The sequence below is a fragment of the Eptesicus fuscus genome, chromosome 10 (genome assembly GCF_027574615.1).
Source record: "Eptesicus fuscus isolate TK198812 chromosome 10, DD_ASM_mEF_20220401, whole genome shotgun sequence".
Taxonomy (NCBI): domain Eukaryota; kingdom Metazoa; phylum Chordata; class Mammalia; order Chiroptera; family Vespertilionidae; genus Eptesicus; species Eptesicus fuscus.
This window is the reverse complement of record NC_072482.1, coordinates 80150996-80166967: the sequence shown is the minus strand read 5'-3', so window position 1 is coordinate 80166967 and position 15972 is coordinate 80150996. Positions and strand designations below refer to the sequence as shown.

Below are 15972 nucleotides of genomic sequence, written 5' to 3'. Positions count from 1 at the left end.
AGCCTAGTAAGCGTGAGGAATTGGTGAGCATGTTATGTATGATGTGAAGGATTGAGACTAAAGGAGTGTGTATGGCATATGATGAGTTTGGCAGTTGAGCCCGTATTACAGGTATGAACTAGTTTCTACCAGGCTCACATATAAACTGGAAAGAAAATAGCTTTCCATCCACATAGGGAAAGTTTCTCTTCTTAGTTGGACTATGTCCGTGGTCGGCAAACTGCGGCTCTCGAGCCACATGCAGCTCTTTGGCCCCTTGAGTGTGGCTCTTCCACAAAATACCACAGCCTGGGTGAGTCTATTTTGAAGAAGTTTAAAAAATTTGGCTCTCAAAAGAAATTTCAATCGTTGTACTGTTGATATTTGGCTCTGTTGACTAATGAGTTTGCCGACCACTGGACTATGTCATTCGGCTTCATTTACATAACAAATTGGAATTAAAAGCAGTAGGTTGGTGAAGAGCAGAGAGAAATTAAGAAATTTATCATAACTGGTTATAAAAATATTGTAACAGTTTTCCCCAAAAGAGAATGTGCTGTGTGAATAGATACACACCTGCAAGTTGTTAAACTAATATACTCTTGGTCTTTATATTTTGTACTCTTAGATGTGACCTTTAGGAATAATGGCTGCAGATGTAGTAGAACAGGGATGGAGATAAAAGGATACGAAACACATTTTTCCTCTTTATTTGATTAATAGTAAATATACCTAGTTTGAAAGCACTCTTAATTTCCTGATACTAAAAGATTTTAAACTCCCTGCACTTGTATATGTCAACTGAGATGTCAAGTAGGACATTTAAAAATGATAATGCTTCCAAGTATAAGTCATTGCTCAAGAATACTATGTTTGTGAAACCATGCTGATGGAGCAAGAAGCCACTGCTCCTTGGACCTCCTTACTGCCCTATGATTTGTTGCCATCAGTATTATATTGCTGGGCATGCCAGCCTACAGTTTCTTTAATCAGGAGCTTTTCCTGAAGAATCACTCTTGAGAATTCAGGACTCATTAAGGAGAATCTGTTCTGTTCCACAGAGTTTTATAGCATCTTCCCATGAGTTATACAGAAATCTGGTTTACAACTGTTAGGCTCCTAAAAGTGAGGGCAAGCCTAAGCAATCTAAGGGGCTTGACAATATGACTGAAGTACCTAGAAGTTCCATGAAGTCACTGGAAATTGTTGAACCAATTCATTTTCCTCAGCTCAAACTTTCTAAAGTAGCTATTGACCTGACGTTCTTCTAAGCCCAAATTCACATGTTACAGTTATTCTAAAGTTTCCTGGAAGCTCCAAACTGGCCCTGGAACATACTGTACCTAGAACAGTTTTGTTGTTCCAGCTTCTATTTGGTACTGAGACCCACTGTTGTGCTCTGTTACAAAGGACCCCTCAAAATCACCTCCCTCTGTATAATTTCTAAAGCCTTCAAAGCACCCAGTACTTGAAAAAAAAAAATGAAGTGAAATTTACACACCATACAATTAACTACTTTAAAGTGTACAATTCAGCAGCCCAGCACTGTTCTTTAACTATCTCAATGTTAAAATAGAATAAATAACCCACTCCAACTCTTGAGAATTTTGGCCTGTTCTTTGTTGGGACTGTGTGTTGGTAGTTGCATCTAGACTCGTGTTTTAAGCTGAAAGGCAAATGTTACACCTTAAAATATCCCACACTTCTTCACTGCAGTATTTAAGTTGTGGGTCAAGCAAATTTTATACCCCACTTTCTCCCCAAAAGGAGGTGGGGTGGGGGGAAAAGGAGCTGTAGAAAATAGATCTTAAGATACATCCTTTCCTGAGTGGGTAAAATGTTTGAAACAACCATCTGAATAATTTTGAAATGACAATAATGGTCTTTCTGTCTTCATAGACATTTGATTAGCGTTATGTGAAAAAAGATTTGCTTAGCAAAGTTAAAGTGTAAGCCTCACTTTGTATGAGAATGGGGTTGAATGTGTTTTGGGTTATAGATAGTAATTTTTAATTAAACCTCCATTTAGTGGATGTAGCAGAGGAAAAAATGTCAGGCCATCTCTGTGGCTTTTCATGTATTTATTCCTGCTGTGTTCTATTAAGTTATATGTTCAAGATAAAAGCAACATCTATCATCTTTCCCTAAGTGTTTTTTAAAGAAATAAAGACCCTATTTAAATGCAAAAAAAAAAAAGGAATAGAATATACAAGACCTGTGGGAAAATTACAAAATGTGTAACATACACACTTGAAAGAAATGGGAATGCCTGAAGGAAAAGAAGAAAGGAACAGAAGCAATATTTGAAGTAATAGTGGTTGAACATTTTCCAAAACAAATGAAGCTTAGAGAACAATAAGAAGGACAAAGCAGAAAGTCAACATCTAAGCATATCATATTCAAACTACAGAAAATCAAAGAAAAGAGAAAACTTGAAGAAGGAAAAAAAACAACATAAACAATAAAAAAAATATAAACCACATTACCTATTCAGGAAGATGGATAAGAATTACATTGGATTTTTCTTCAGAAGTCATGAAAAGAGAAAAACACTATGTGCTATATTTAAAGTGTTGAAAGGAAAAAACAAACCTCCAACTGAGAATTTTGTATCCAGTGAGATTATCCTATAAAAGTCAAGGTGGCAAAATATGCCACCCCAAAATATACCACTTTGGCATAAAGATTATTTTGAGCTAAAGGTACAGATGCAAGAAAAGCATTCTGAGCTCCCCTTTTCCTCTAGAAATAGGAGATAAAAGCTCCCATATGAAAGATGCCCTCTCTTTACCAGAAATAAACTAGGGAGATTCAAGAGAATTTTGTACAAACAGACCTTGTTAAAATAATTCTCACCTTCCTTTAACCTCCACATAGTTTAGTTACTTTTTCACAATTTCCCCTCTTTGTTGAGATTTCACCATTTCTTTGGGGTTTTATTTCCTTACGAGAGGCTCGGTGCATGAAATTCGTGCACGGGTGGGGGGTGTCCCTCAGGCCAGCCTGCACTCTCTCCAATCTGGGACCCCTTGAGGGATGTCCGACTGCCCATTTAGACCCGATCCTGGTGGGATTGGGCCTAAACAGGCAGTTGGACATCCCTCTTACAATCCAGGACTGCTGGCTCCCAATTGCTTGCCTGCCTGCCTTCCTGATTGCCCCTAACCTCTTCTGCCTGCCAGCCTGATCACCCCATAACCACTCCCCTGCCAGCCTGATTAATGTCTAACTGCTCCCCTGCCAGCCTGTTTGCCTCCAACTTCACTCCTCTGCCAGCCTGGTCACCCCTAACTGCCCTCCCCTGCAGGCTTGATCACCCCCAACTGCCCTCCCTTGCAGGCCTGTCCCTCCCAACTTCCCACCCCTGCTGGCCATCTTGTGGTGGCCATCTTGTGCCCACATGGGGGCAGGATCTTTGACCACATGGGGGCAGCCATCTTGTGTGTTGGAGTGATGGTCAATCTGCATATTACTCTTTTATTAGATAGGATAGAGGCCTGGTGCATGGGTGGGGACCAGCTGGTTTTCCCTGAAGAATGTCCAAGATCAGGGTGGGGGTTCCCTTGGGGCGTGGACGGCCTGGGCGAGGGGCTTGTGGTGGTTTGCAGGCTGGCCACGTCCCCCAGCGACACAAGTGGAAGCCCTGGTATCTGGGGTTTATTTATCTTCTACAATTAAAACTTTGTAGCCTGGAGCGGAGCCAAGCCTTCTGCTTGCTCCATGGCGGCAGCCATTTTTGTTGGGATTTATTTATCTTCTATAATTGAAACTTTGTAGCCTTAAAGTGGAGGCCTGGGCCAGCTAGGGTGTGCGGAAAGCTTGGCTTCATCCATCACCGGGGAAACCCAAGCCTCCCTTCTGCTCTCTCTGTGGCTGCAGCCATCTTGGTTGGGTTAATTTGCATACTCACTCCTGATTGGCTGGTGGGCCTGGCTGGTGGGCGTAGCGGAGTGATGGTTAATTTGCATATTACTCTTTTATTAGATAGGATAAGGGCTCCTGTGTCACATAAAACTTAGGTAAATTTGTCACTTAAAACATAAATTTTTATGTGTTTCTTCTCTTAATCTGTCTAACGTCAATTTTATTCTCAGGCCCAGCATAAAACCCTAATAGGATAAAGATAAAACTTTACCTCACCTAAAAAATGAAGGAGAAATAAAAACTTTCTAATATAAACATAAATTAAGAGAGTAGATATGCTTTGCAAGATATGTAAAGGAATTTCTTCAGAGAGAAGAAAAATGATATAGGTCAGAAACTCATATCTACATAAAGAGAGCAAGAGTGTTAGAAAGGGACTAAATGAAGGCAAATAAAATACTTTATTTTTCTATTTTTAATTGATATAACTGATAACAGCAATAATATATTAGGTAATATAGCTCATAATGAATGAAATGAATGACAGTAATGTTGTTAGGGAAAGGAGAGAGGAATTGGGAATACTCTATTATTAAGGTATCTGCATTACACAGGAAGTACAGATAGTATTTGAAAGTGGACTTCGATTATAAATGTACATAGCAAACTGCAACCACTAAAATTATTTTTTATTTTTATTTTTTAAAATATTTTATTGATTTTTTTACAGAGAGGAAGGGAGAGGGATAGAGAGCTAGAAACATCGATGAGAGAGAAACATCGATCAGTTGCCTCTTGCACACCCCCCACTGGGGATGTGCCCCCGACCAAGGTACATGCCCTTGACCAGAATCGAACCTGGGACTTTTCAGTCCACAGGCTGATGCTCTATCCACTGAGCCAAACCAGTTTCAGCTAAAATTATTTTTTAAGTACAGTTGATAGGCTGAGAGAAGAGAAAATGGAATCCTATGAAAGGTTCAGTAAATCCACTGTAGGAATAAAAAGAGTGAAAGAAATAATACATCTAGTTTGGGGATGGAGATAAAGATAGATCTTATGAAAGATGCAGCTTTAATATGAGCCGATAAGGATGGGGAGAAATCACAAGCCAAGATAGGGTATAGTCAGTGACTAACATGAAATCCAGTCCTGGGATTTTAAAGTAGAGCACTTGGTCTGGACAGGAGACCTGTTGAAAATAAGATTATGAAGATGAATCAACCCCTTGAATACCAGGTAGAGGATAAATAACTATTTCAGGAGTTATATCAAACTATTGGAGATTCAGAATGACCAAATTAAATTAGGAATTTGGCAGATTGACAGCACAATGGGAAGAGAAGCTGAAATCTGAGCATTTGCTTTTCTTTGTCTATTATCTACAATGAAGCCCATATATACCCAGTGTACTGACAACTCAAACTGCCCAATTGTTTTTCATCCATTTCAAATTTTATATATTTTGCTCTCATGTCTGTTAATACAGTAAAACAAAATCTTTCCTGGTTTTTTATACTATTTTCTTTACTCATGCATGGTTTAAGTTCTCCATAACCAAAAGCTAAAATACAAATTTATATTTGTTTAAAATTACCTAGAATTTGGTAATTATATTCTAAGTTTTTAAACTGGAATAGGATTAACTAGTTTTTATGACACATTTTATTATATCTAAGTATGTGTCCAATAGAAAGATAAAGAAATCAACATTTTTGTTTTGTTTTTCTTGTAAAACAAAAATTGTCATGTTCATAAAACACCTTAAAAATAAAAGGGGAGAAAAACAAGATAAAAGATTGTAAATCTTTTATCAATTTATCAGCTTTATGTTAGCACTGCTTACATTTGGGTATATATAATTCTAGTGGTGTGTGTGTGTGTGTGTGTGTGTGTGTGTGTGTGTGTGTGTTACATATTCTTTAAACAAGCATTTGCTATTTTAGAAAATGTAATCCTCCTTTACACTACCCCCCAGCAAAACAAACAACCAAAACACACACACATACACACACACACACACACACACACACACACACACACACACAAAATACTGAGCAAAGTTAACTTGACTTCAAAATGATAAAGAGATAAGAAGGCAGCAATTCAAAGCACTAGAGACATTCCTGAAGGTGTTTATTACAGCTTTTCAGTTTCAAACTAAACTGAAGTAAAAATAATTTATACTCCTGCAACCTTAATTTAGACTTCCTGAGTTTTTTTTCTGGGTGAACATGAATTGCTCTTGCTTGGGTATGTTTTCTGGTTATCCAAAGGGAGCTCTTGTGAAAAAAAAAAAAAAGTTCTTTCTATTTTTTCTAAAAAGGCTGCACTGTTTTCCTCTTTATGCTGCTGAGTCATTTCACTAAACTTTGTCTTTCTGCCTGTTCTTTCAGGGAAAGTCCCTTTGCAGCTGGAGCTAATGTTAATCATAATGTGGTATTTTTCTGCATTTCCCGCTGCAACAAATCTTTTAGCTATGTGTGAATTTTGGGGACCTCACTAAACACTATTTTTAAAAAGAAAATAAGACTTACATTTAACTTGGGTAATGTTGGGTAATGCCTGTTTCCTTGGAGAGTTAGTATTTCATTCTGGAATACTCTCAGTATCAACTCAGCTTATGAGGACCTATCCTTTGCAATTGGACCGGAATTCATAGTGCAGTGTTGGAAATCTGCTGAGGCAATCTTAATCAAGTGTTAAAGGCAACGTGTGAGAGAGTATTATACTAAGCCAAATATGCCAGTCAGAGAAAGACAAGAATCACACGATCTCACTCATATGTGGAATCAAATGAATTGCTATAGATCCAGAGACATAGAAACATGGAACAGACTGTTGAATTTCAGAGGGAAGGTGGGGTGGATGGTAGGTGGGAAGAGATCAACCCATGGACAAAGACAATAGTGTGGTGAAGACCTGGGGTGGGGGATGTGGGCAGGCTAGAAGAGGCCAATGAGGAAAAACGGGGGACATATGTAATGCTTCCAACAATAAAGGTAAATTTTAAAAAACAAGCTGGCTAAATGAAATTTAAAATTCATAACCAAAGAGCTTGTGTATAAATAGTGCCTCACTTGTTCATTAAAAAGAGTCTCACATGCAGATATAAACAAATGACAAATTATCTCTAAGATTTGAGAAAGAACATTTAACACAAACGACAGACCAAAAGTTTTGTGTGTTTTTTTTAAAGCCCTAAAGGGCAGATAAAATGCAAGGAACAGTAGAAATCTTTTTTAAAAATTGTAAAAACATTCTCAGAGAGATAAACTATTGATACTTTAAAATAAGAACACAGTAATATTTTAAAAGTTATGTAAGAAATAACTCTTGAAAATTAAAAATATGATAGCTAAAGTTAAAAAATCACTAAAACGGTTGGAAATGTAGTTAAAGAATTTTCCCCAAAGGGAAACCAAAGACAAAGAGACATAAAATAGAGAAAAAAAATCCTAGAACAACATGGGAGCTTCCACAAGAGATCAGAAGTTACAAAAAGAAGAGAAAAAAAATGATTAAAAGGGAATTATCAAAGAAATAATACCAGAAATGAAGGCCCTAAATTTCCATACTGAAACTGCCATCACAATGAAATCACAGACTGACCCACTACCTAGGACATTGCTGTGCAGCTTCAGAATATGGTGGATAATCTCTCAAAGGCAATATCAGAAGGTAGAGCATGAGGCAGCAAAGCTTTCAAAACTCTGAGTAGAAATTATTTCAACATGGAATTTTATAAGTAGCCAAACTATCAATCTTACGTGAGAATAAAGATTTTTCGAATATTCAGGCAGTCTCATTAACTAACTAATATCTTATCTCAGGAAGTAAGTGGGGGATGGGCTCCTCAAAACTGGAAGAAAACTAAGAAAGCAATTATTTGATTTCAGAAACTGCTAGTAGACATTGAAGCAAGTAAAAGGGGAAGCATGAAGAAGATTTTTAAAATGTAAGTCCCAGGATAGCAATATTATGGACTAAATGTCTGTGTCTCCCAATATTTATATTTTGAAACCCTAAAAACCCTACCCTCCAATGTGATGGTATTAGGTCAGGCCTTTGGGAGGCGATGAAAATTAGATACGTCATAAGAGTGAAGTCCTCATGAATGGGATTTGTGACCTTATATGATTTATGAGACAGCCTGCTTTCTCACTCTGCTCTCCACCACGTGAGGACATAATGAGAAGTCAGGAGTCTGCAATGTGGAAGAGGTTCCTCACCAGAACTTGACCTTGAGGGCAGCCTGATCTCAGACTTCCAGCCTTCAAAATGGTGAGAAATAAATTTCTATTGCTTGTAAGCCACCCCGTCTATGGTATCTTTGTTATAGCTGCACGAGCTGACTAAGACAAGCACCTATGCAATAGGTCTAGAAAGCAACCAATTCACATTAGAGCATGAGAACGAAGGGTTCGGGAGGAATACTTGCAGGGGGAAACAATAGAAAAGGTAGCTATGACAGTTTGGTCTCAGTGGAAAATTGCACTAAATGGCTTTCTTTTTTTACAGAGATGTTAAAGAATACTTTAAGATTTAGGATTGAAGAAAAACAAGCATGAAACAATAAGATCATCATTACAGAAAACCAAAGAATTATGCTAAATGGAATTATAATCATTTCACAGCACTTGACTCAGCAGTGAATTGTTACCAAAAAAATATACATTAACCATAATTTACCATATACTCAGAGAATGGGGTAGGAGAAGAGGAAGTAGAAATATAAGAGAATTAAATCTTCATCACCATATCAAGTAGACCAAGTTACTGTCTAAAGTGAGTGACTTGAAAAATAGCAAAATTGCTATGTTATTTCAAAATGTAAATGCAAATACAAGAAAACAGAAACAGAATGCTGAAAAGAGTTTCATTGAAATAGTAGAATATGGGGGAAATGAGGGAATGATCAAGGGCACAAAGTTTGCTGATAACTTTGTTATAAGTCTTTTACCACTATTTAACTTTTTTTTGACTCTGATAAAGATTGGATTTATTTTTAAAAATAAAATGAGATAGTCTTTCCTTCAGGATACTAAAAGATCAATGCTTTATTTCTGCTACCCATCTATCACATACTAAACAATATTCATAGACTGCCTTTCTGATATTACCTTTCTGCTTGTATGATTTCTGTATTCTGCTCATATGTGAATTAATATGTCATATATCTGAGCATAAACTGTACCCACAAATTCTGGAAGGCATTGAGTTTTTCTCCTAAAAGAAAATGCAACTTTCCAACTCTTAAAATTTCAGTTAGGGAAGAAATAATTATCAATCTACACTTTAAAATATAACAATATTAAAAAGTTTTAATGACAATGAACTCTAATTTTTGGAAGTAAATTTAAATAGCTGGCTCAATTTTTCATTTGCAAATATTATGCATTCCATTTCTTACACACTAATATGAATTATACCTTCCTGTGAAAAGTAGAAATAGATTTCATTATGACTTATATGAGACCAGTAAGTAGAAATTTTGGACAATTATCTATTTTCCAAAAAGATATAATTAAAAAATATTAAATGCATGAGAATTAGAGGGGTTTCAGGCCTGTAATGAGGATTATAACCAAGAATTTCTGGGACAAATATTTCATTTAAACACTTTTTGCTACTTTTCTTTTTTTATGGAAGATAAATTTTCACAATAATACAATATTTAAAACTAATACCAAATGTAGAATATCTTTATTCTCTCTTTTCTCTACTTACTTGCTATGTTTTCTTTTCAGCGTATCAATATTTCATAACTTCCTATAGTTCTCAATATTTTTCTTCTTGCCTTTTCCACTAAAGTTTCTTGAAAAGTTGATAACCCTGGCTCAGACCTATTCTTTCTCTTGTGACTTTAGAAAGGAAAGGCTACAGCCAAGAGGGGTTTGAACTGTGCCCGATACTGAAGGCCTTTGGAAAGCAACTTAGCAACATGCCCTTGACTTCAAGGCGAGTTTGAATCTTCAATTTAGGAAAGAATGGTGTGAAACAAGAGCACAATTGATCTTCAAAATAGTCTATACTTTATATTTAGAAGAAAAATGCCTACAACAACAAACATTTTAAGAACTGGGTATTTTGTGTTGGACACCCTTCCTCCATTGCCAGGGAATATTCTGCAGTCAGTACACATGCAAAGCAGTCTCATAGAACATCTGTCCTGAAATTTAGAACTAATGTTTAAAATAATCCCCATGAAATTAAGGATTCAAAATAATTAGTCAAGATTCCATTCCATGTCATTAAAGAATGGAAATTGGGCCATAACATTTTGGAAGGATTTTGTTTCAACCAAAGGATTTCTTCTGGGATCTTGGTTAGCAGGAAACCATATCTAAGCCCATCTAAACAATTCAGTTTAAATCCCCTTCTCTTCTGTCAATGTTTATATTTAACAAACTGCACCACCATCCAGCCAATATATCAGTCCAGAGGCTAGAAGTCTTAATGGTTCAAGTTGACTTTTACCCCCTTCCAATAGTTCTCTATATCCTACTGGCTGTATTTCTTAAATGCCTGTCAAAACAACTACTTTTCTCTGTCTGTACTTTTGAAATTCTATTGTACGAATCCCCAACACTGCCACAAACCTAATGGCCTCACTGCTCTCTGCTGATCTGATCCTGCTCCTCCCAGCTGAAAAACCTTCATTAATTGTGAAATGCTAACCCATTAGCATATATTTCAAAACCCTCCATGATTCATTCCACTCTGTCTTGCATGATTTGCTAGTTGTCTCAACCTGCCTTCTCCTTCCTCTCTTTCTTTACACCTGGTGCACTATAGCTCCAATCACTTGCTTACCTGCTTTGCCACAAGCGGCTAACACTTCCTCCAAAGTTGTTCCCTCCTTGTTAGGCTATTCGTCCTTCATGTATTTTTTTAATGCCATTTCCTCAGAGAAATCTTTATTGGTCCCTAATCTAAATTTATGAAATGTAAACATCTTGTTCAGATGCTTAGGTTCTTGGTTGGCCTTCAGTTGTAGCCGTGTGATAGGAGATACCAATGGTTTTAGAAAAGGAACAAATTTCAAAATGAGAAAAGTTTATCCATTATTTATGAATATTGAGGAAAACTCTATTATTAATTTTGATTGCACATTTTGGGTTAACTAACAAAACACCAGAGAACTAAAATTTTTTGCAACCTCATATTAAAAAATAATCACTCTGTGGCCTCAATCTTTTAATCACTATTTGAGTGGAATTCCTTACCTGTACCTTTGTTTCAAATGAATTAATCAATTTTTGGTTAAATATTAATGTATAACAAAATTTAGCATGTAGTTTCAAAACCTACCCAAACTTTCACATCAACTTTTTCATAATTGTATAAGAGGGCAACAATATTAACAGGAGAAGAGATATGTAGAATTGGAGAGAGGGGTACATGTTGACCAAATATTTTTACATACTACTTTGTGTTCTCAAGGATATTATACAAAGCACCTGACTAGAACTTAAATTTATCCTCAAAACTACTCCAAAAGGCAGGCAAAGGGATATCATTATCCTTTTTGCATCGACAGTTTGTTTGTTTGTTTGTTTGTTTTTCAATGGCTCACCCAAAGTCACCATCTATTAAGTTATGGATTCTGACTAAGAATTCAGGACTTTTGACTGAAAGTTCAAGACTTGCCCTATGTATCTAATCCTGAAAATTCAAGATATTACTTTCTTTAGGGTAACAATGCTCTCTCTAGCTATTCCTATTTTAAAATGCAAACAATTCCCTGAAGATTATATATTAAAGCACACCTATGTGTAAATTAATTTATCACATCATTTCCCTTGTCAGAGGGATGTACAGCTAGTAGGGAAGATTTATTACCAGTGATGGTGGCTGACGTAAAGGTTGTCACAAAAATAGGAGTAAGGGACACAGTTCCATTCTTTACTCCAAAACCTTTCCCTTTCCCAAACCCCACAATGCTCCTGCTCATAGAACATCATTCTCAGTGGATACTTACATTTCATCACACCTTGAATTTCATAAACAGGCTTGAGTATCAGAGCACCATAAAAGCCTTCAGGGAATGGATTGGGTAAGTCCCACTTATTTGAAAAATCTGTAAGTTTCACAGTTCGTGTTCTGTTCTTTGGAATCTTCCATTCAACAATCTCCTTTAGAGTATAAATACGTTCATCTTCACACTCGTAAAATTCTCCTTCTTGTGACAAAGGCAAAGTAAATGAGTGGTTTTGATGATTTCTTACCACTCCACAGTTCACCATTATTTCTCCATTGATTTCTTCAACTGAGTTGAGCATGATTTTCTCACCTTGCTTTATGACGAGATTCTCTAGTTTCATATCCTTCTGATGATAGAAGCAAGGATGCCCTAGTCTACTTGATCCAATATGGATGGTCCTTATAATTTCATCCATAGTAAGGTATGGAGTTTTATCAGCCACAATCTTAAAAAGACCTAAGAACAGAATTGTGTGAATTAAAGAGAGTTCTTACAATGGAAGTTCTCTATGACAATCACAGCAAGAATGTTATAAAACAAGTATAATATAGCTTTTAAAAGTAATGTATCTATTTTTTTAAAGATTAGATATACTTCTTTGACTCCTGAATTCTTTTAGGAAAATTTTTAATGTATTGTCTGTAGATTACTGGATCACCAGACCTAGGCAACATAAATGGAGACAAGAAAAAAATACCATGACAGAGAAAAGGCCCTGTTCTTGGAAATGGAAAATCTGGATGAGATACTGATTGTGTGATATTGAACAAAGCATTTAATCTCTCAAGATCACATTTTTTTTAAATGAGAGGATTGGATTAGCTCAATGTTCCCATAACTATAATCTCCAGACACACCAGAATTAAGAGATTCTATAAGGAAACTCTTATGGTAAATTAATAATTACAAAAGCAATATACCTGGAACTAGATACTGGTTATGATTGTACAACATTGTGATTGTACTTAAAGACACTGAAGTTTACACTTTAAAATGGTCAAATATTTTTCATTGTGAAGGTCGGCATGGTTTAGAACATGGGAATATGTACAGGAGCAGTTTGAAATGCATAACTTGTGGTGGAGAAAATTGTGCAAAAAGAGAAGAAAAAGTGTTGGCAGTCAGGTAGTGACGATAAAAATAAGGGTGAAAAACTTTGAGTCCAGGGAGAAATCCAAGATGGCAGCATAGATAAACATCTGGGCTGCTGCCGTCCACAACAATTTCCAAAACTACAACTAAAAGACAGAACATCTATCACCCAGAACCACGGGAAAGCTGGCTGAGCGGAACCTCTACAACTAGACCGAAAGAGACAGGAACAATCAGGGCATAAGCGCTGAAAAACTGAGGTACAGGGGAGCATGTGCAATACGAGCTGGTGGCAGAGCCCAGCTGGAGGCAGGCATTGCTTTCTTCAGTCCAAAGAGAGACAAGCCCCCAATCTCTCTGAAATCCAGTTTCTGGGGAGAGACGGGGCTGTCTGCCATCGGGTCAGAGAGTGAGGGTGGCTTACTAGCAGAGCTGCGTGGAGGTAGAATTGTTGGCTGCGCCGGGGCGCAAGACGCGGGGACGCAGTTGCAGGGACGCGGTTGGAGGCGGCTCACTGCCAGCCATCGCTGTTTGCCACGCCCTAGCCTAGTGATGCCCTGAGACTCCGCCCTGCACAATCTACAAACACACCCAAGCTCCTAGCAGCGGCTTTCACATAGGAATGGCCTTCTCTATTGCAGTTTAAACTAGTAAACTTGCAACCTGGTACAGACAGCTCCAAAGCCTCCAAGCTCTAAGCAGGGAGGAGAGGATGGCAGTTCTCACTGTAGCTCCTGCAGGGTAGCCTCAGACAGCAGCTGAACTGCACCCCATTGGAGATCCAGAAACCAGTATACCTAGAGGTCAGTGTGAGACACCAGATTTCACCTCCTCACATCCATAAGTGACACATTCGGGAGGCAGACTCAGTGAGCACCAAAGCCCCACTGAAACAAGCCCTGTATCACAAGTGTGTCACCAGCACAGCAGTGCTTCCATTATAGACACAGCAGGTCCTCACAGTCAATTGGCCTGGAGGTCAATTTCTCCCAGTGTACCAACAGCAATCAAGGCTTAACTACCCCAAGACTTTGCACTCAGCCCACAAAGGGGTGTACCAAGAGCGACCACCTAGGGTGATTGGGGAAGCTGAGCTACCGGCCCCTATAGGTCACTGACCACACAAAGCTACTCCATCAACACAGGGAGGCAGCCAAAATGCAGAGACACCAAAGCATGTCACGAATAGGAGAGATGGAGGAAAGTAAACTACTGGATGACACAGTGTTCAGAACCACATTTATAAGGTTACTCAAGAATCTTCTAAAAACCAGTGAGAAACTTGAAGAGACCTTCAAGGACCTTAATTTCTGACTGGTCCTTTACCAAAAAAATGGTAAAGGACCAGTCAGAAATTAAGCATTCACTGTCTGAAATAAAGAATATACAGAAACTCAACTGTAGATCACCATACCCGAAGAGTCAAACCAAATATCTGGAATATGAGGAAGCAAAAAACACCCAACCAGAGAGGCGGGAAAAAAAGAAGAATCCAAAAGTGTGAGGATAGCGTAAGGAGCCTCTGGGATGGCTTTAAGCATACCAACATCCAAATTTTTGGGGTGCCAGAAGAAGAGAGAGAGTAAGATACTGAAAACCTATTTGAATTTGGTTTTCAGTATCCAATTTGATTGATTTTTATCCAATCAAAAACCTATTTGAATTTTTGAAGAAATAATGAATGAAAACTTCCCCCACCTGGTGAAATAATTAGACTTACAAGTTCAGGAAGCGCACAGAACCCCAAGCAAGAGGAATCCAAAGAGGACCACACCAAGACACATCATAATTAAAATGCCAAGGGCAAAAGACAAAGAGAGAATCTTGAAAGCAGCAAGAGAAAAACAGTTAGTTACCTACAAGGGAGTACCCATATGACTGTCAGCTAATTTCTCAACAGAAACTATGCAGGCTAGATGGGAATGGCAAGAAATATTCAAAGTGATGAACAGCAAGAACCTACAACCAAGATTACTCTACCCAGCAAAGCTGTCATTCAGAATTGAAGGTCAGACGAAGAGCTTCACAGACAAGAAAAAGCTAAAGGAGTTCATCACCACCAAACCAGGATTACATGAAATGCTGAAGGGTATTCTTTAAGAGGAGGAAGAAGAAAATAAAGGTAAAGGTAAAAATTATGAACAACAAAAAGACATCAAATACAAACCTACCAACAAGTGAATCTAAAAATCAAGTGAATAAAAAATCTGAAGAACAGAATGGACTGGTGAATATAATAGAATCAGGGACATAGAAAGGGAGGGGACGGACAATTCTCAGGGGGAAGGGGGTCTGAGGGGTGCAAGAAGAGATTGGACAAAAATCTTACACCTATGGATGAAGACAGTGGCGGGGGGTAAGGGCATGGGGTGAGGTGGGGAATCAGGTGGAGGGGAGCTATGGAGGGGAAAAAAAAGAGGAACACCTGTAATAATCTGAACAATAAAGATTTATATAAAAAAAAAACAAAAACAACTTTGAGTCCAGTTATTTTTATAGTTGATCTTTGCTCAAAAAAATAAATTTTTGGTTAATTCTAGATATAAACTTCTTGGAAAAGTGAGGATGATGTAATCTTGGTGGGAATGAGTAAGGTAGCATGTACAATCTGTCCTGAAAATTTTTAGAAATTGAATAGTGTTCATCCACTCCTGGTGTTCTTGAAGATTGTAAGGCAAAAAAAACACATTTACTTTGAAGGTACTTCTTATTTTATTATGTCTTGTATCAGGAAAAATCTAATAAAATAGTATTCTTGAATTCTCCACAGTAAATGAATTTGTGTGTGTGTGTGTGCGCACGCACATGAGCACATGTGTATGCCCGCAACATTTAATTTCACTTGTCTGTGTGTGAAGATTTATTTCTAAGAATCCACAATCATTATCAGGATGTAGAAATTTCAACAGTTTTTGTGAAATACGTTTTTGAAAAAATAGCCACCTAGAATCTCATAAATACTAGAGACACACTGTTGTTGTTTTTTCTATCCTAGGTATATTGATGACATAAGTCATAGAAAATGAATTTAGCATCTTCTTTCTTGGGGA

At 37.5% G+C, this 15972-nt stretch overlaps 1 protein-coding gene across 1 annotated transcript in view; it reads right to left on the bottom strand.

Moving 5' to 3' along the window:
- THEMIS (thymocyte selection associated) overlaps positions 1 to 15972 on the bottom strand; it is a 122007-nt gene that overhangs the window by 64079 nt on the left and 41956 nt on the right. Inside the window, exon 3 of the mRNA XM_054722683.1 lies at positions 11828 to 12286. Coding sequence (XP_054578658.1) covers positions 11828 to 12286 — 459 coding nt within the window. The remainder of the gene's footprint in view (positions 1 to 11827; positions 12287 to 15972) is intronic.